The sequence below is a fragment of the Mya arenaria genome, chromosome 13, assembly GCF_026914265.1.
Source record: "Mya arenaria isolate MELC-2E11 chromosome 13, ASM2691426v1".
Classification (NCBI taxonomy): Eukaryota; Metazoa; Mollusca; class Bivalvia; order Myida; family Myidae; genus Mya; species Mya arenaria.
In genome coordinates this window covers 52,927,454-52,947,793 of record NC_069134.1, presented here as the reverse complement: position 1 = coordinate 52,947,793, position 20,340 = coordinate 52,927,454, and the positions used below count along the sequence as shown (strand labels likewise).

The following is a 20,340-nucleotide window of genomic DNA, read 5'->3' as shown; positions in this document are numbered from 1 at the left end:
GGTCAGTTGGTAAAAGGTCAAGGCCGTGGTGACCGTAAGCTGGAAATCCATTTTCGAACATAAGCTGTATAACGATCAAACCCAGAGACTTATTCCCTGGTAGGCAGGTTGGTCATGACCGAAAAGTAAACTCTATTGGTGTTGAGGTCAGTGAGTCAAACATCAAGGTCATGGTGCAGTTTGGGTGATACATAGTTAAAAATCATGAGGGAATCGAGTTTGTGAGTGACCGCGAGCCAACACGTACACACAGAAACGCAAACGAGGCTTACTTACTGGTGTCCGTTGTTAGAAGGTAGCATATATATATGTTTGCATTTTTGTGTGGGCCTGCGGTAGGCGAAGGTACGCCCGGTCTATGTTCTGCAGATCGCCAAAATTTAACATATATATATATATATATATATATATATATATATATATATATATATATATATATATATATATATATATATATATATATATATATATATATATATATATAAGTATTATTGCAACTTTTCCTTGTATGCATCCTCTATAATATTGATCTATTAGTATTAGGGAATGTGTCATAAATTTGACGATGAGAATATTCAAGTTTCAGATTCCGGAATTGATAATAACATAGAAATACATTTTTTTGTATACATGTATAAATAAAAAACTTTTATATTTATTTTGAATTTCAACAGCCATGGTACACAAACGTCGTCCTTAATTGCTGGTGTGAAAAATGACTTTTGCACGATAGGAGCAGCTTATGATGCCAAAATTGCAGGTAACATTTTATCACTGTCCGTCAAAAAACATTGAATGATAGAGGTGCTAACGTCGCCCAGAACGATTTAAGTTTTGCAAACATAGAAAACAGCTATGGTGAGTAAAAACCACGTGACTAACCCGTTGAATAACCACCGCTAGATTCAATACATTAACCGTTTAAGTCGATGGTAACTACCTTACATATGTATGTGGATGATCACTACCTTACCCATGTATGTGAATGTTAATAACCTAAACTATGTATGTGGATATTCACTACCTAACTTATGCATGTGGATGTCCACTACATTACCTATATATGTGGATGTCCACTACATTACCTATATATGTGAATGTCCACTACCTAACCTATGTATGTGGATGTCCACTACATTGCCTATATATGTGGATGTCCACTACATTACCTATATATGTGAATGTCCACTACCTAACCTATGTGTATGGATGTTTACTACATTACCTATGTATGTGGATGTTCACTGCCTTACCTATGTATGTGGATGTCAATAACATTACCTAATACATATGTATATGGATGTTCACTAAATTACCTATGGTGGTGGATGTCCACTTCTTTACCTATGTATGTGGATGTCCAATACCTTACCTATATATGTTGATGTCCAATACCTTAGCTATATATGTGAGTGTACACTACCTATTTTTTGAATGTCAACTACCTAACCTATGTATATGGATGTCCACTACCTTACCTATGTATGTTGAAGTCCTCTACCTTAGCTATATATGTAAATGTCCACTACCTTATCTATGTATGTGGATGTCCACTACCTTACCTATGTATGTGGATGTCCACTACCTTACCTTTGAATGTGGATGTCCACTACATTACCTATGTTTGTTGATGTCCACTACCTTAGCTATGTATGTGGATGTCCACTACATTACCTATGTATGTGAATGTCCACTACCTTCCCTATTATGTGAATGTCCACTACCTTCCCTATTATGTGAATATCCACTACCTTGCCTATGTATGTGGATGTCCACTACATTACCTATGTATGTTGATGTCCACTACCTAAGCTATGTATGTGAATTTCCACTACCCTATCTATGTATGTTGATGTCCACTACCTTACCTTTGAATGTGAATATCCACTACATTACCTATGTATGTGGATGTTCACTACATTACCTATGGTGGTGGATGTCCACTTCTTTACCTATGTATGTGGATGTTCACTACCTTACCTTTTAATGTGAATATCCACTACATTACCGATGTATGTGGATGTCCACTACCTAACCTATGGGTGTGGATGTTGACTACCTTACCTAAGTATGTAGATGTTCACTACCTTTCATTTCAGTCGTGTTTACATACGTTCTCATAAACCAATGCATTTGATTGAAAACTAGGGAATATTAAATAGTTCAACAAGAATGACAATGGCTGGTGGTTTTACTAAAGTATATTAATGTTTATACACCACGTATATATCTGTGATTTTAGATATTACCTTTAACTCAAATTTAAGCTGTACGGCTTGTTGATCCTGATTCCACGGATTCCGATACCGTTATGGCCTTCCTACATGAAATCGACGAAGTGGACATTTCCACTAACCAATGGGGATTGGTACGAGATGGTGTGGATTATGCTGCGTTTGACGAAATTGTACTGGAAGCAATACAAGAAGGTGCCGATGAGGTGAGTTTCAGTATTTTGAAAAAAAATATCTTATCTCGCTTCTAGAATGAGAAACATGCAAGAATAATTTGTGACTAATCACGTTTCTTACGGCGATGTTCGGAGGCAATATGGTGTTGTGTTGTTTGAGTAAACAGTAGAACCGCCTAAAGCCGGGTAAACTTGTGCACCACCAAAAACAGGGTATACAGGTGGAACACCGGATAGTAGGGTTAACAGGTGGACCACAAGACAGTAGGGTTAACACGTGGACCACCAAAAGCAGGGTAGCAGGTGGACCACCAGATAGTAGTGTTAACACGTGGACCACCAACAGCAGGGTAGCAGGTGGACAATCACATACTAGTAGTGGGGATAACAGGTCGACCACCAAAAAGCAGGGTAGCAGGTGGACCACCAGATAGTAGGGTTAACACGTGGACCACCAAATGCAGGGTAGCAAGTGGGTAACCAAAAGCAGGGTAGCAGGTGGACAACCAGATAGTAGTGTTAACAGGTGGACCACCAAAAGCAGGGTAGCAGGTGGACCACCAGATAGTAGGGTTAACAGGCGGACCACCAAAAGCAGGGTAGCAGGTGGACCACCAGATAGTAGGGTTAACACGTGGACCACCAAAAGCAGGGTAGCAGGTGGACCACCAGATAGTAGGGTTAACACGTGGACCACCAAAAGCAGGGTAGCAAGTGGATAACCAGATAGTAGGGTTAACAGGTGGACCACCAGATAGTAGTGTTAACACGTGGACCACCAAAAGCAGGGTAGCAAGTGGATAACCAGATAGTAGGGTTAACAGGCGGACCACCAAAAGCAGGGTAGCAGGTGGACCACCAGATAGTAGGGTTAACACGTGAACCACCAAATGCAGGGTAGCAGGTGGACAACAAAAAGCAGGGTAGCAGGTGGACAATCAAATAGTAGGGTTAACAGGTGGACCACCAATAGCAGGGTAAACTGTTGGGCCACCAATAGCAGGGTAACAGTTCAACTACCAATAGCAAGGTAAACAGGTGGACGACCAATAGCAGGGTAACAGTTCAACTTCCAATAGCAGGGTCAACAGGTGGGCCACCAATATAAGGGTAATCCGGTGGACGACCAATAGCAGGGTAACAGTTAAACTACAAATAGCAGGATAAACAGGTGAACCACCAATAGCAGGGTAAACAGTTGGACTACCCATAGCAGTGTAAACAGTTAAAATACCAATCGCAGGGTAAACAGGTGGACCACTAATAGCAAGGTAAACAGTTGGACCATCAATAGCAGGGTAACAGTTAAAATACCAATAGCGGGGTAAACAGTTGGACCATCAAAAGCAAGATTACAGTTAAACTACAATTAGAAGGGTAAACAGGTGGACTACCAATAGCAGGGTAAACAGTTGGACCACCAATAGCAGGGTAAACAGTTGGACCACCAAAAGCAGGGTTACAGTTAAAATACCAATCGCAGGGTAAACAGTTGGATCACCAATGGCAGGGTAACAGTTGAACTCGCAATAGCAGTGTAAACAGTTGGACCACCAATAGCAGGGTAACAGTTAAACTACCAATAGCAGGGTAAACAGTTGGATCACTAATAACAGGGTAACAGTTAAACTACCAATAGCAGGGTAAACAGTTGAACCACCAATAGCAAGCTAAACAGTTGGACCATCAATAGCAGGATAAACAATTGAATCACCATAAGCAGGGCGACAGTTTAACTACCAATAACAGCGTAAACAGGTGCACCACCAATAGCAGGGTAAACAGGTGAACCACCAATAGCAGGGTAATAATTGGAACCATAAAAAGCTGGGTAACAATTGAATCACCAAAAAAGGGTAAACAGGTGATCCACCAATACCAAGGAGAATATGTGAACCACAAATAACGGGGTGAACAGGTGAACAGGTGAACAACAAATAGTAATGTGAACAGGTTAACTACAAAAACGGGGTAAACAGGCGAACGACAAATAACAGAGTAAATTGGTGAACCACATATAATAGGGTGTACCGGTGAACTACAAATAGCAAGGGAAATAGGTTAACCATATATAGCAGGGTGACCCACAAATAGCAAAGAAAATTGGTGAACCACAAATAGCAGGGTGAACAGGTGAACAACAAATAGGAGGGTAAACAGGTGAACCACAAATAACAGTGTAAACATCTGGACCACCAATATCAGGTAAACAGTTGAACGACAAATAGCAAGGTGAAAAGGTGAACCACAAATTGCAGGGAAAAGAGGTGAACAATCAATAGCAGGGTTTACATCTGAACCCCCAATGTCACGGTGAAAAGGTAAACCATCAAAAACAGGGTATACAGGTGAACCTCCAATATCATGATGAACAGGTGAACCACCAGTATCGTCATAAACAGATGAAGCAACAAGAGCAAGGTAAAAAGGTTAACCCCCAATATCAGGATAAACAGGTGAATCCCCAATACTAGCATCAGGATTAACAGGTTAACCCCCTTTATCAGTATTAATAGGTGAATCGCCAATATTAGGATAAACAGGTGACTCCTCTATATCAGGATAAACAGGTTAACCCCCAATATCAGGATAAACAGGTTAACCCCCTTTATCAGTATGAACTGGTGAATCCCTAACATAAGGATAAACAAGTTAACCCCCCAACATCAGGATAAACAGGTTAACCCCCAATATCAGGTCAAATAGGTGAATCTCCAACATAACGGTAAACAGGTTAACCCCCAATATCAGGATAAACAGGTTAACCCCCAATATCAGGTCAAATAGGTGAATCTCCAACATAAGGGTAAACAGGTTAACCCTCAATATAAGGATAAACAGGTTAACCCCCTTTATCAGTATGAATAGGTGAACCGCCAATATTAGGATGAACAGGTGAATCCTCTATATCAGGATAAACAGGTGAATCCTCTATATCAGGATAAACAGGTTAACCCCAAATATCAGGATAAACAGGTCAACCCCCACTATCAGTTCAAATAGGTGAATCTCCAACATAACGGTAAACAGGTTAACCCCCAATATCAGGATAAACAAGTTAACTTTCAATATCAGGATATACAGGTGAACCACCAATATCAGGATAAACAGGTGAACCACCAATATCAGGATAAACAGGTGAACCACCAATATCAGGATAAACAGGTGAACCACCAATATCAGGATAAACATGTGAACCACAAATATCAGGATAAACAGGTGAACCACCAAAATCAGGATAAACAGGTGAACCACAAATATCAGGATAAACAGGTGAACCACCAATAGCATTTACATACACCAAAATCGTTTATCACTCGGCCGACGTCATGTCATAACGAGTATATTATGCACAATGTTTAAATTACGTCATAAAACGAAGTGTTTATGTTTTGCGACTTTGGATCTGCAAAAATTCCACTCAAGTCGACTGCAACATGATTATTCAATCTTACGTATGAGTGCATTGAATACCCATTTAAGTTGTCAGCAATAACATGCTTATGTTTAAAAAAACTGTGTCTCTAAACCAAAGTTTCACTCTGTTCAGAGATTAGCATGAGAACATGGAATTTAATGCATGTTCACTCCGTGGTTATTTTTCTTTTAAATTTAAGGGACGTGACGGCAAAGGCATTGTCTATGTGTTTTCTGCCGGCAATGATAATGACGTTTATGAAGACGCAAACACAGAAAGCATCGGTCACACACCCGAAACTATTCTTGTTGGCGCTCTCAGCGACCGTCGCTGGCAAGCGTCTTACAGTACACCGGGGTCCGGTGTTATGATAACTGCCTACAGCGGAGAAATATTTCCAATTTCTCTCCATAATCTGGTGAGAATTTACTTTACAGTCTAACCCGTTGGCTCTAACTCCTTGGGAGGCGATATATCTTTGAGCCTCGGGGAAGTCAGCCAAGCGGGAATGCTTACCTTCAGTCTAAAGAAATCGGTCCTTCACATCCAGTTTGAGCCAACGAGGAAATCAAGCAAAGCGAGTTTGAGCCAACGGAGTTCGACTGTAGTTTAAAACACAAAATCCTTTATCAAATCTATTTTTCATTGTATGTATACACTGATATAACCAACTCGGTTGTGTGGGCGGCGTCCTTACTTGCCCGTAAGAGCGTTCGCTCTTCTTATCATATTTTGACCATACAGTGTACAGTTGGTGATTTGGTGATCTAATAATAATCTAGGTCCGGTTGCTTTAGTCATGAATGTCAATCTAAACATAGCTAACTGACCATCGCAACTCACTTATTTCACCAAGTGAACTCCCGGTTTCATTGACCTGTCCAAGACGTTAACGTCAATGTAATATATGTGATAATGTTTCGTTCCTGCCTCTTTGTTCACCGTGATAATGGTTCCTCATTGCACTTTTTAATTTGATAAGTGTTCCCTTCTTGCCATATTGTTGAGTGTGATATGTTTCCCTTCGTGCCATATTGTTGAGTGTGATATGTTTCCCTTCTTGCCTTACTGTTCAGTGTGATATGTTTCCCTTCTTGCCTTACTGTTCAGTGTGATATGTTTCCCTTCTTGCCTTACTGTTCAGTGTGATATGTTTCCCTTCTTGCCTTACTGTTCAGTGTGATATGTTTCCCTTCTTGCCTTACTGTTCAGTGTGATATGTTTCCCTTCTTGCCTTACTGTTGAGTGTGATATGTTTCCCTTCGTGCCATATTGTTGAGTGTGATATGTTTCCCTTCTTGCCTTACTGTTGAGTCTGATATGTTTCCCTTCTTGCCTTACTGTTCAGTGTGATATGTTTCCCTTCTTGCCTTTCTGTTCAGTGTGATATGTTTCCCTTCGTGCCATATTGTTGAGTGTGATATGTTTCCCTTCGTGCCTTACTGTTGAGTGTGATATGTTTCCCTTCTTGCCTTACTGTTCAGTGTGATATGTTTCCCTTCTTGCCTTACTGTTCAGTGTGATATGTTTCCCTTCTTGCCTTACTGTTCAGTGTGATATGTTTCCCTTCTTGCCTTACTGTTCAGTGTGATATGTTTCCCTTCTTGCCTTACTGTTCAGTGTGATATGTTTCCCTTCGTGCCATATTGTTGAGTGTGATATGTTTCCCTTCTTGCCTTACTGTTCAGTGTGATATGTTTCCCTTCTTGCCTTACTGTTCAGTGTGATATGTTTCCCTTCGTGCCATATTGTTAAGTGTGATATGTTTCCCTTCGTGCCATATTGTTAAGTGTGATATGTTTCCCTTCTTGCCTTACTGTTCAGTGTGATATGTTTCCCTTCTTGCCATATTGTTGAGTGTGATATGTTTCCCTTCGTGCCATATTGTTAAGTGTGATATGTTTCCCTTCTTGCCTTACTGTTCAGTATGATATGTTTCCCTTCTTTCCTTACTGTTCAGTGTGATATGTTTCCCTTCTTGTCATTTAATGAGTGCGATATGTTTCCCTTCTTGCCATTTAGTGAGTGTGATATGTTTTTCTTCTTGCCTTATTGTTTAGTGTGATATGTTTCCTTCTTGCCATTTAGTGAGTGTAATTTTTTCTTCTTACCATATTACTCAGTATAATTATTTTTCTTTCTGCCTTATCTTCAGTGTGATAATTTATCCTTCTTGCATCATCGTTCAGATTGCTGCTAACCCTGGCGACGCATGTGACACTGTTGGAGTGCAAGGCACATCCTTTTCCGCACCCCTCGTCACTGCTGCGATTGCTCTAACTCTTCAAGCGAAGTAAGTAAACACGTTGAGGAACCACGTGACTTAATGGGGTTCCCGCATAGGTCACCACGGGTCACAGCCGGTGTAAACAAACAAGTCCCAGACGATATTTCTAAATAACTTTTTTGACACAAAATGCATTAAAATATTTCTTTGCCTATAAAAGGATATTTTCTGCTGCTACACGTGTGAAATATTTAAGATTTACTCGTATTTTAATTATGCAATCCTTGGCCAAAATTTCAGCGTTGCATTGTTCTACAAAACCCCGTCAAGTTGAAATTGTGGCCAAGGATTGTATCATTAAAATGCAAGATGAGTCACGCACAACAAACGCGAAATTATTTTATATTTTAATGTATAATTGTATGCAAAGAGTAACATAATAAATAACTATTGAAATAAAAAACTTAAAAATGTTTTTCAACTCAGTAATATTGCTCTGTTTTTTGGATGTTTTTGACGTTAACTGTGCGTGTGCGTTTGGGAGAAGTGTATAAAACTGTTTTTGATTTAAAATTTTGATAAATCTCGAACAAAAAATATGCAAGAAAAAGGTATCAACCATGTGTTTCTAAAACGGAAACAAACAAACGAAACATACTCATATACTCAAAACAAAAATTCGAATGTTTTTTTTTTCTGCTGTTCAACTTGCGTTACGCGTAATAAACTGTGCTTTGATTCTAAAAAAAGTGAATGCTTCACTTTAGATTGATTTCCCCTTTTGTGTTGAAAAGAACGTGATGTAAGATTTTTTTTAAAAGTTATATATTTTAGTGTAAGATTGAATTTTGTAACTCGTTATCATAATCAATTATGCGCTTATCGTAAAAATGCTGCTTTTTGCGATCAGTCGGTTAAAAAATATACCATCTTACACGAAAATCCACCAAGTATGCTGTTTGTCTTTCAGCCCTAATCTAACATGGAGAGATGTCCAACATATTTTGATTGAAGCAGCGAATATGAACAATCTCATTGGATCCCCGATTTTCCGGAACAACGCGGGTTTCCTATGTAAGTAAAGAAAAATAAACGTACTCCACTCATACCTTTCTTCTCGATCGGAACTCTTCAGCCGTTTTCCATCGAAAACAACCTCAGATGTATATGGACGGTTTACAATGTCAGATTTCTTTGCATTTACCTACGCTGCAAGTAGATCGCGTAGTAATTTCAATTCAGCAGTTTAGCCTAAGGATTTTACTCTTAGGAATATAATGATTATTTATGCAACAATACACTTCACTTGCAATCGATTGGAACTTAGTAATGCAAATTACACGTTTGAACACTACAGTTAATAAATGTTATTATAACTAATTAAAATTAACGAACTACTTCTACTGACGAGCCGGCATACTTCCGAAGTTGTTTTCGATCGAAAATGGCCGAGGAGTTCCGATCGCTTTCTTTTGTATTTAATGAAAACAGAATATACATAGTTTATGGTGAGATATGTATGTTTAAAGCTGCAATATCTCAGATTGACACATTTTTTAAGTTTTTGTCGCAGAATTCGCTGATTTTGGCATCAATGCCTTCACTTTATTCGTATAACATAACTCGGTAGAACAGGTCTCAATTGTTTGGAGAACAATTGCGATCTGATCTTTTGTCAGCAGTCATATATCACTGGTTTCCAGACATTTATGCAAAATTGGCTCATTCCAAATAAGAAAATAAAACAAGTTATCAAAATGGTCAATCAGTGCAGCTTTAATAACTATGTAGCATATTTGTGGCACCCTACGTGAAATGTGAATAAATGTATAGGCAGTTCTAACTATTCAGAACAACTTACCAATTTTAAGAACAATATAAGTACATTGTTTATTTAACACACACATTGCCTTAAAACTATATTGAATTATGTTGATGTATTCCTGAAGAATCTTGGATGTGGCATTGCTTTTATACAGCCCTGCTAGCTGTAGTTTTGAGGTTAAAATTTCTTGATTACAGCGTTTTATGTGAAGTCAGGGAACTACCACGGTTTCTTGCCTTGTTGATAACAGCGTTTCTATGTGTAGTCACGGAACTACCACGGTTTCTTGCCTTGTTGATAACAGCGTTTCTATGTGTAGTCAGGGAACTACCACGGTTTCTTACCTTGCTGTTAACAGCGTTTCTATTTGCAGTCGGGAACTTCCAAGGTTTATGGCCTTGTTGATTACAACGTTTCTATTTGCAGTCGGGAACTACCACGGTTTCTGGCCTTGCTGATTACAGCCTTCTATTTGCAGTCGGGAACTACCACGGTTTCTGGCCTTGCTGATTACAGCCTTCTATTTGCAGTCGGGAACTTCCACGGTTTCTTAACTTGCTGATAACAGCGTTTCTATTTGCAGTCGGGAACTACCACGTTTACTTGCCTTGCTGATAACAGCGTTTCTATTTGCAGTCGGGAACTACCACGGTTTCTTGCCTTGTTGATAACAGCGTTTCTATTTGCAGTCGGGAACTACCGCGGTTTCTTGTCTTGTTGATAACAGCGTTTCTATTTGCAGTCGGGAACTACCACGGTTTCTGGTCTTGCTGATTACAGCGTTTCTATTTGCAGTCGGGAACTACCATGGTTTCTTGCCTTGTAGATAACAGCGTTTCTATTTGCAGTCGGGAATTACCACGGTTTCTTGCCTTGCTGATAACAGCGTTTCTAATTGCAGTCGGGAACTTCCACGGTTTCTGGCCTTGTTGATAACATCGTTTCTATTTGCAGTCGGGAACTTCCACGGTTTCTGGCCTTGCTGATAACAGCGTTTCTATTTGCAGTCGGGAATTACCAGGGTTTCTTGCCTTGCTGATAACAGCGTTTCTAATTGCAGTCGGGAACTCCCACAGTTTCTGGTCTTGTTGATAACATCGTTTCTATTTGCAGTCGGGAACTTCCACGGTTTCTTGTCTTGCTGATAACAGCGTTTCTAATTGCAGTCGGGAACTACCACGGTTTCTGGCCTTGCTGATTACAGCGTTTCTATTTGCAGTTTGAACTAACACGGTTTGAGTATTGTTGGCTACAGTGTTTCTATTTGCAGTCCGGAAGTACCATGGTTTTGGTCGGAAACAACCACGTATTTTTCTATTTACTATAACAGCGTTTATATTTGCAGTCAACTACTTCCACGGATTTGGCCTTGTTGATGCAGAAGCAATGGTGACCCTCGCACAATCTTGGGAAAATGTTGGGCCTGAAGTCGTCTGTGAAACAGGAGATATAGAAGTCAATGGGTGAGTAATTTGGTCGAAACGACATGCATTCATGTCCATGTGCTCATTAATAGTATGTCTCTTTACCAGAAGGCAAACTTGCTTTTCAATTATTATGTAAAATGAAGACTGCCTGCAGTATTGTTGTAACTCTTTATATAAATCTTAATAGTTGATACAATATTGCTACAATGTACTTTGTACCAACATTAAAGCTATCAAGACGCGATCTGATGACACGCTTTTCATCTCACATGGACCAAATGTGAATAGGAATTTGGGAGAAAATTAAGGCATATTGATATAAATCATCCTGGGGATTTATTAATGGAGACAAACATAATGTTCCAGGGTTTTTGTTTGATATTGTTTAAAAGTAGAAAAATACACAATCGAAAATTTGTTTAAACCCCCCGGATCGAAACGCCCGTTAAAAAGGCGGGAAGTATTTTAGTTTCACCTGCGGTAAACGAGCGTCTTGTCCGATCAATAACTTTATAACCCTTTGTCCAATCAGGTGAGCGATACTTTAAGTTACGGGTTTAGCAGGTGACCCGATATGGGATATACGGGGCGCAGGAAACCATATTGAATATGGTTTTCTGTGCCACGTATATCCCATATCGGGTCACCTACTAATCCCGTGACGTATATATTACGTCGACAACCTGTTTACATGTTTCATTTATTCGTCGGAATCGAAAAATAGACGCCATTTTGGTAAGTTATAAATTTGGTGACCCAATATGGAAAATATGGTGTCACCGCGTGACCAGTCCTGGACCAATGGCGTTGCGTCATTTAAGTTGGAGGCGTGATATAATGCAATCTTGGCTCTCTTGTTTCTGAAAAGCCCGCCAAATTGTTTGCGAACATAACGTTATTTTGAAAATGACGTCGTTAGAATTGTGTCCAAGTCCTGTGTGGTCGGACTGATTTCGAAATGAAAGTGGGCTTACTTTTCAAAACAGTGACAAATATCAGATTAATCTTTTCACTGCTTGAATAAGTGAAATATCAGTTTCTCTGATAAATCTCCACAAATCACTTACAAATATATAATAGATAGTAGTTATACTTTAAAAATATTTTTTGTAAACTCGTTTACAAATATAACTATAGTCATCTTATTAATTAGAAAACATTGAATACTGATAAGAAAATAAATACAGTCGAACCCCGTTGGCTCGAACTCTCAGGGACCGACGAACACACCTCGAGCCCGGAAAATCCGAGCCAAGCAGAAATGCTTACCTTCAGTATTAAGAAATCGGTCCTTTACATTTAGTTCGAGCCAACGAGGAATTCGAGCCAAGCGAGTTCGAGCCAACGGGGTTTTGACTGTTAATGTTTTTTTTTCAGTGCTGTTACTACTGGCAACATTACAAGCAGTCACCTGCTAGGGGAATGCACAATCAAACGATTGGAAAACATTATTGTCACCATCTTTTTCGATACGGAATTGGTTGGAAATGTGGAAATAGTCTTGGAGTCACCAACTGGAACAAGGAGCAGGTCATAGCCCATTATTCACTTACGTATTGTGTCTGAGTTTTGACTCAGACTCAGGAAAGCAAATTCTTAGAAGCTGCACATAATATACATAGTTTATGGGGAGATATGCATGTTTAAAGCATTTTTTTAGTTTTTGTCTCAGAATCGGCTGATTTTGGTTTAACCAGTATTTATTGCAGAAAATATTGAACAAAGTAAATAAGAATTTGAGCTACAGAAATGCATAATATACGTACAAAATAACGAGTGATAAAACGCATAAAAATCGGCTGATTTTGGCATCGATACCTTCACTTCATTCATATAACATAACTCAATTGTTTGGAGAACTGCAGACATACTCTTTTTTTCTTAAATCGGTTGTAACGCTTTTAGCCATAAAACATCAATTTTCAAGCGTAAATATAAAAAAAATCGATCTTATCTTTTGTCAGCAGTCATATATCACTGGTTGCCAGACATTTACGCAAAACTGGCTCATTCCAAAACAAAAAAAATAAACAAATAAAGTTGAGTTTTGACTCAGACTCAGGAAAGCAAATTCTTAGAAGCTGCACAAAACCTTTAATGAAGTTGTTTTTGACAAAATATGTGTACATATATACACGTAGTTGTATGACTTGTAGTTTAAAAGTTGTGTCAAGAATCAAGACCCGAGAAAGGAAAACTTCATCTGCTTGTAAGATTGCTACCACAACAAAAACAGTGTGTGTATTCCACATGATAAAATACGTCATGAATGCTACGTCGGAAAGCAATATTTTGCTTCAAATGAAGACTTAAAAGAAAGATAACTATTAATTCACTTTTTAAATAAAATTAAGCGCAGTTTATTGGCCCCGCCTCCGGTCTTTTACTAGAGTTTGATTGAATGTTTAGTTTTTAAAACACTTAGACAAAATGTAATCTTACCTGTTGGGAAAGACGATGGTCTCAAATTTCAGGTTGATGAGGTTTCAGCCACTCAATCAAAATCCTTCGTCTGATTTCTTTGAGGCGTGGGATTACAGAACTGTGCAGTTTTGGGGCGAGGACCCCGCGGGCACGTGGAACCTTTATCTCATAGATAAAGACGGGACAGGTATGAATGCGCTTTATTAACTAGTTTTAGCTGCACTCTTACTCCCAAACAAGATTTACCACAATTAATACAATTGTTTTGATATACCAAAAAGGATGAATATATGTCGAAAACAATGGTTCTTATACCGAGTTTATTTGAAAGAAATGTGCAGCAAACATGGCATTTCTACCTTATGAGACTATAGTAGATCACAATTAAGCTTCACCAATCATTAATATTTTTGCGTTTCAGCTATTAAATACACGGTTACAATCTTGCCATCAGTAATTAAAATTTTCCATAAATGCATTATTTAGTAAGTAGTTAAAGGTTCATCACTCAAATTTTATGTTTGTTATACATGTGTATGTATTGATGTAGAGTAAGAGTGTCACTTTATTTTACAAAATTATAATAACTCGATTGCTGACGAACTGACGATTGTCGTAATAAATTGTAAAATTCTTATTTCACGTCAGAGTACATTATTTAACGTGGAACTTGGCACCAGCTCGTCGAAGAAATCGTTTCCGAAACATAAATTTTAAGTAAGAATACTATTCATTACGAACATGATATTTTGGTTGGTCAGTTAACAAAGTTGATTTGTCAGTTGGTAGTTTAATTGGTCAGTTAAGACAAGGCTGTTGTTTAAACAAAGTTGGTAGTTGAATGGGTCACTTTAGAAAAAGTTGGTAGTTGAATGGGTCACTTTAGAAAAAGTTGGTAGTTGAATGTGTCACTTTAGAAAAAGTTGGTAGTTGAATGGGTCACTTTAGACAAAGTTGGTAGTTGAATGAGTCACTTTAGACAAAGTTGGTAGTTGAATGGGTCACTTTAGACAAAGTTGGTAGTTGAATGGGTCACTTTAGACAAAGTTGGTAGTTGAATGAGTCACTTTAGACAAAAGTTGTTGTTTGATTGGTCAGTTTAGACAAAGCTGTAGTTTAGTCAATGTTGGTAGTTTGATTGGTCAGTTAAGACACTGTTAGTTTTTTTTATTGGTCAGTAAGACAAGGCTTTAGTTTAGACAAAGTTTGTAGTTTGATTGGTCAGTTAAGACACTGTTTGTTGTTTGATTGGTCAGTAAGACGAGGCTTTAGTTTAGACAAAGTTGGTAGTTTGATTGGTCAGTTAAGGCAAGGCTGTTGTTTAGACAAAGTTGGTAGTTTGATTGGTCAGTTAAGACACTGTTTGTTGTTTGATTGGTCAGTAAAGACAAATCTTTAGTTCAGACAAAGTTTGTTGTTTGATTGGTCAGTTAAGGCAAGGCTGTAGTTTAGACAAAGTGTGTTGTTTGATTGGTCAGTTTAGGCAAAGCTTTAGTTTAGACAAAGTTGGTAGTTTGATTGGTCAGTTTAAACAAAGTATGTTGATAATTGGTCAGTTCAGACAAATCTGTAGGAATTGGTCAGTTAAGATTATGTTTGATGTATGATAAGTCAGTTAAGACAAGGCTGTAGTTTAGACAAAGTTGATAGTATGATTGTTCAGTTAAGACAAAGTTTGTTGTTTAATTGGTCAGTAAAGACAAAACTTAGACAAAGTTTGTTGTTTGTGTGTACAGTTTAGATAAAGCCTATTTGGTTTGACCCCCCCCCCCCCCCATACACACACACACGTTTGAATAAATGTGTGACAGACTGAATAATTAGCGGAGATTCTTGATTTCGTATCGTCTTTGACAAGAAAACCAGTCCCCTTTAGTTCTGTTAACGTTGTTGTGTTTTGGCTATTATTTGGTATTAACGTAATTAAATCATCAAGAAAAACCGAGCAAAATGAAACCTATATCAAATGCGATTACCAAAGTCAACTCTAACAGCTTTTATTCTCCCATGCCTCCAAATGAGGTATATACAATATACACATACATGACACGGCAGCAGATACATGTTAAATTTATAATGTAATACCTAGCATGGGTATCGGAGGGTCATGAATTTCACTAGGAATCTAACTGACATTCACACGTACACACACGCATATATACACATACCATATATATGTATACTTACACATATTTACACACAAACACTCACACACACACGCACAAACGCACACACGCATACACACGCACACGCAAAAACAGACAGACACACACACACACATATATACACCTATAAATACACATATGAATGTGGTGTGAAGGGAATAAACTCTGCAATTTCTTTCAGTCTCATATGAAATGTAAAATTAAGTGTCATGTGACCTCAAAGTAGTTAACATAAGCTGTCACTTCTAACAACGGTCTACTGTCTTAAGTAAATATGAAGAGAAATGCATACTATCAAATCACATGTCACTAAATTTTACTGGATACATGACTGTAAAGGAGCAATTTGTGATTAACTAGGCATTTGAACTTTACGGATAGTGGGACTGATAAAAATGGATAAATGATAAGAAAAATACCTTTAAACCAGACGATTTGCTACTTTCCTTCCAGAAAAGCAACTTGAATCATGGCGGATGTCCCTCAACGGTGCAGCGGCAATCCCAGCAGGTGAATATATGCAATAGTTAAAACATTTTCGGATACAATCATTATGTCGACTGTCGAAATTGTTATCCGTGTTGGATAGAAAATATCGAAAATTACGTTTGTTTATAAAATGAAAAAAACAAAAACATTTTGGGAAATCAACAAATGTCGTCACATCATTGACAGCATAAGTTTGAGTTGCTTCACAACCTATGTATTAAAAATATTACATCATATAATTCGTGTAACTTTAATTCCGTCTATATATGTTAATGTGAACAAGTTTTTGCACAATTGATGGTCCTTCAGTTTATTTTCTCAAATGTCATACATGTGCGTTGCGCATTTATACCAGCTTATATACAGTCGAACCCTATTGGCTCGAACTCGTTTGGCTCGAATTCCTCGTTGGCTCGAACTGGATCTTAAGGACCCATTTCTTTTTACTGTCGATAAGAATGTCCGCTTGGGTCAAATTTTCCGAGGCTCGATATATTTTCGTCAGTCCTGCGAGTTCGAGCGAACGGGGTTCGACCGTATGTTTATATTTACACTCAAAATATCTTACCCATTCTCAAAGGAATGCTCGGTGGTCCATGTGACGGGGTTGGGAACGATGAATGTTCCAAGGACGCTCTTGCCGCCTGTATGAACGGCATGTGTATGTGCAGCCAAGGCACTCATCAGGTGGCCAGGACATGCAAGAGAGGTTAGTTGAAAATCGTAACATCATGCAATTAACTCTGATAAATTTCCGTTTACTCGGCCTTTGTATTTATTAAGGTCAATATATTGCTTTTACATTCCTGTCGTCGTCTTGTGAACGTTTACATTTTGACCATTACTCAAATCCATTTAAGTTATTGACAAGCACTTAATAAAGTTGCGGCAAAGCCCAAACATATTTTAGAAGACTTAGGTTATGCCCCTTGATGAACTAAAAAATCAACAGCAAACGAGCGTTGTCATCCAGATGAAGAAAGCGTTTTTTCCGCTTTCAGTGAACGTAATAATCCCTTTGCAGAAAGCCTTGCCATTTGCTTGCAGTGAGAATTATCAACCCATTGCATTGACCGAAATCATTTGTTTGCATCCAGCGTTTTCATCCTGTTATAGTCGGCATTGTCACTTGCTTGCAGTAAGCGTCGTTGTCTCTCGCTTACAGTAAGCCTCGCATTCGCTTTCAGTGAAGGTTGCCATGTTCTTACAGTTGACGTTCACACCGGCTTGCAGTGTTCATGTTTGCAGCGATTACCAATAATTCATATTTACGTTTGCAAAGACATTTAGTATTTTCCAAACATGCCTCGCTTTTTCATTATAAACTACTTTCAAACACTCTCTTTATACCACATGTGCAGTAAAGAAGGGGATCTATTCTTATAACTCAAGGTTTTGAAAGGAATGAAGACACTTGATTACTGACTTGCGTCTATTTCCAACATATTTTCATAATGTGTATCACTATACACTAAAGCTGCACTCTCACAGATTGAACGTTCTGACAACTTTTTTTTTATTTTTTGTCTTGAAACGAGCCAATTTTAGCGAAAATCCATGGAAACCAGTTATATAAGACTGCTGACAAAAAATCAGGTCGCAGATTTATATATATATAGTTGAACAAATTATATTTAATGCTTTTTTCTTAAACCGTAAGTAACGGTTTAAGCCATAAAACATTAATTTTCGAACGGAAATATGATAATCTACGATCTGATTTTTTGTCAGCAATCTTATATCATTGATTTGCAGATATTTACGTAAACATTTGCTTATTCCAAGAATCTTTTTAAAAAAAAGTTGTTTAAATGGTATATCTGTGAGAGTAAAGCTTTAAACATTCTTTTATTCAAACGTTTACTAGGAAACGCATTAACGTGTATCTGTTTTGTAGACAATCAGTTGGGTGGCTGGTGTGAGGTAGGAACACCATTGACAGATCCAAACACCAAATGCTTCAATGGTATTGTGTTCTGTGCAACTGGATACAGCAATATAAACGGCACATGCAAGAAAGGTATTGTATACTTAGTTGTATTCATTAGGAAATCCTCGGCCATTTTTCATCGAAAACAACCTCGGATATATATGGACGATGTACAATGTCAGAAATCTTTACAATTAACTACACTGCAAGTAGTTCTTGTCGTTATTTCAATTTAACATTTAAATTTATGGACTTTACTTATGGTTATCTTAATTTCTTATGCAATAATACAATCAATTTAAAACTGATATATATGAAAACACGTTTAAACACTATATTTCATTAAAACTAGCATATAAAAGTTTAAAAACAACTTCTGTTTTCGATGGAAAACGGCCGAGTAGTTCCGAATGAATTTTATTGGGATTAGACATATTAAATAACAAGTGTTTACTTCAATCTGGTGGTAAAGTAGTATACGTGTGTAAAATAGTGCTTAATAATACTATATATATATATATGTTCTAATGTTGTTGTTTTTATGAGCAAGAATTATTAACGATTATTTACGATTTGAAAAAAAAAAAAATTATACATCATTTTTGTTTAAATCACAGTTATAATGTTTTATATCTAATCATGTCGCCTTTCGCCTTCATCAGCAAATGACGAAACAACCAATCATAGAAATGAATGATGTCATCGTCACTGTTTTTATTACGGCAGGCTTTATTTCTACCGTTAATTGTTTTAATCGGTTTTCAAATACGATTTCGAAACGGCATAATTAGAAACACTATTTCAATTACTAAAATATATCGAGTTTTATATTAATTCTTTCATTTTTTAAATCAGACGGAGTTGTTGGCGGAATATGCTGTGTCACGGAAGGAACAGCCTGTGAGAAGGACCCCGGGGCCATCTGTGTGTGTGGCGTGTGCGAGTGCCCCACTGGTGTTCCATTGCAAGCCAATGGGTTCTGTAGATCCGCTACGCCAGGTACGAGAACTTTTAGATTTTCATGTTATTTCCTCGTATCAGTTAAAGGAACTAGCACCATATGATACCAAAAAAGAAAAATCGTCAAAAACTAATATAAAATTGATATCGTTGTGTACACATTTAATCTTACTTACTGATGTATCATATCGCTTACGACACATTTACCTTTCCTTTTTTCGTAGTTTTCTAATTTGAAATTTTCTGGGGTTTTCTATCACGTAAATCCTTCTTATTTAGAAATAACATCGGTATCTGTATCTGTACTAATCATGTGACTTTCACATGCTAGATATACACACTTTAAACTGGGAAACCATTTATTTTAAACGGGTGATCTCAACTGAGACAGCGACAAAATATTATTTTTATCATGTAAAATGATGTATTATCGACCTCATACTAGCCCGTATTGACTTTTCTAATATAATGTAATTGCTGATTTGGGGACCATCTGCTGTATAGCCCCTTTAAACTGTATTAGCTGATCCCCATGTATAACCTACTAAATGGGGAGTTATTCTGTCGTGATGTATGCGTTCTCCACTTTACGTCCATCTTTTGAAATACACATGATTGATATTTCTGTTTGCAGACGATATCGACATCGCAATATTTTAATGCAGAAACAATTTTTCAAATTCAGTATTTTCTTCCTTTATGTACCCCTGTCGGTAATATATATATATTAGTACTTTTGGAGTAATATTTTAAGTACAGGGTTTTTATTTCACAAACATGACAAGGTTAAGCAAATATCAATCGAGTATTAAACACTGATTTGCTTTGTTGTTGAAAATATTAAATATCGATTCTGATCTCATAAAGAAAAATTTGTAACAAAATCACTTACAACCTTACTCATGATTTCCTCCAGCGCCAGCCACCATGCCACTTCCTGCAGGAGAGATGGGAGGAATGTGCGTGATGGGGCGCTGTAACAGGAGGGAACTTCAGTGTGAAAACAACGTCTGTGTGCCCTGCCCTGACCAGCTCCGAGCTCGTACCCACACCAGACATCATTAA

The 20,340-nt window shown here is 37.8% G+C and overlaps 1 protein-coding gene across 1 annotated transcript; it reads left to right on the top strand.

The window, feature by feature from the left end:
- Positions 1 to 2,311: 2,311 nt before the first annotated feature.
- Positions 2,312 to 20,340, top strand: LOC128215359 (uncharacterized). The gene is made up of 13 exons (XM_052922049.1): positions 2,312 to 2,440; positions 5,486 to 5,683; positions 6,028 to 6,246; positions 8,018 to 8,121; positions 9,026 to 9,129; positions 11,226 to 11,343; positions 12,685 to 12,837; positions 13,782 to 13,918; positions 16,350 to 16,406; positions 16,966 to 17,094; positions 18,283 to 18,405; positions 19,171 to 19,314; positions 20,192 to 20,340. Exons 1-13 carry the CDS (start codon positions 2,312 to 2,314, stop codon positions 20,338 to 20,340), a joined length of 1,764 nt encoding a protein of 587 aa, XP_052778009.1.

Coding starts and splice junctions, on each gene's coding strand:
- LOC128215359 (XM_052922049.1), top strand. CDS start 2,312: ATGGCCTTCCTACATGAAATCGACGAAGTGGACATTTCCACTAACCAA. Junction 2,441..5,485: donor TACAAGAAGGTGCCGATGAG/GTGAGTTTCAGT, acceptor TTTCAATATCAG/GATATACAGGTGAACCACCA. Junction 8,122..9,025: donor GCTCTAACTCTTCAAGCGAA/GTAAGTAAACAC, acceptor TTTGTCTTTCAG/CCCTAATCTAACATGGAGAG.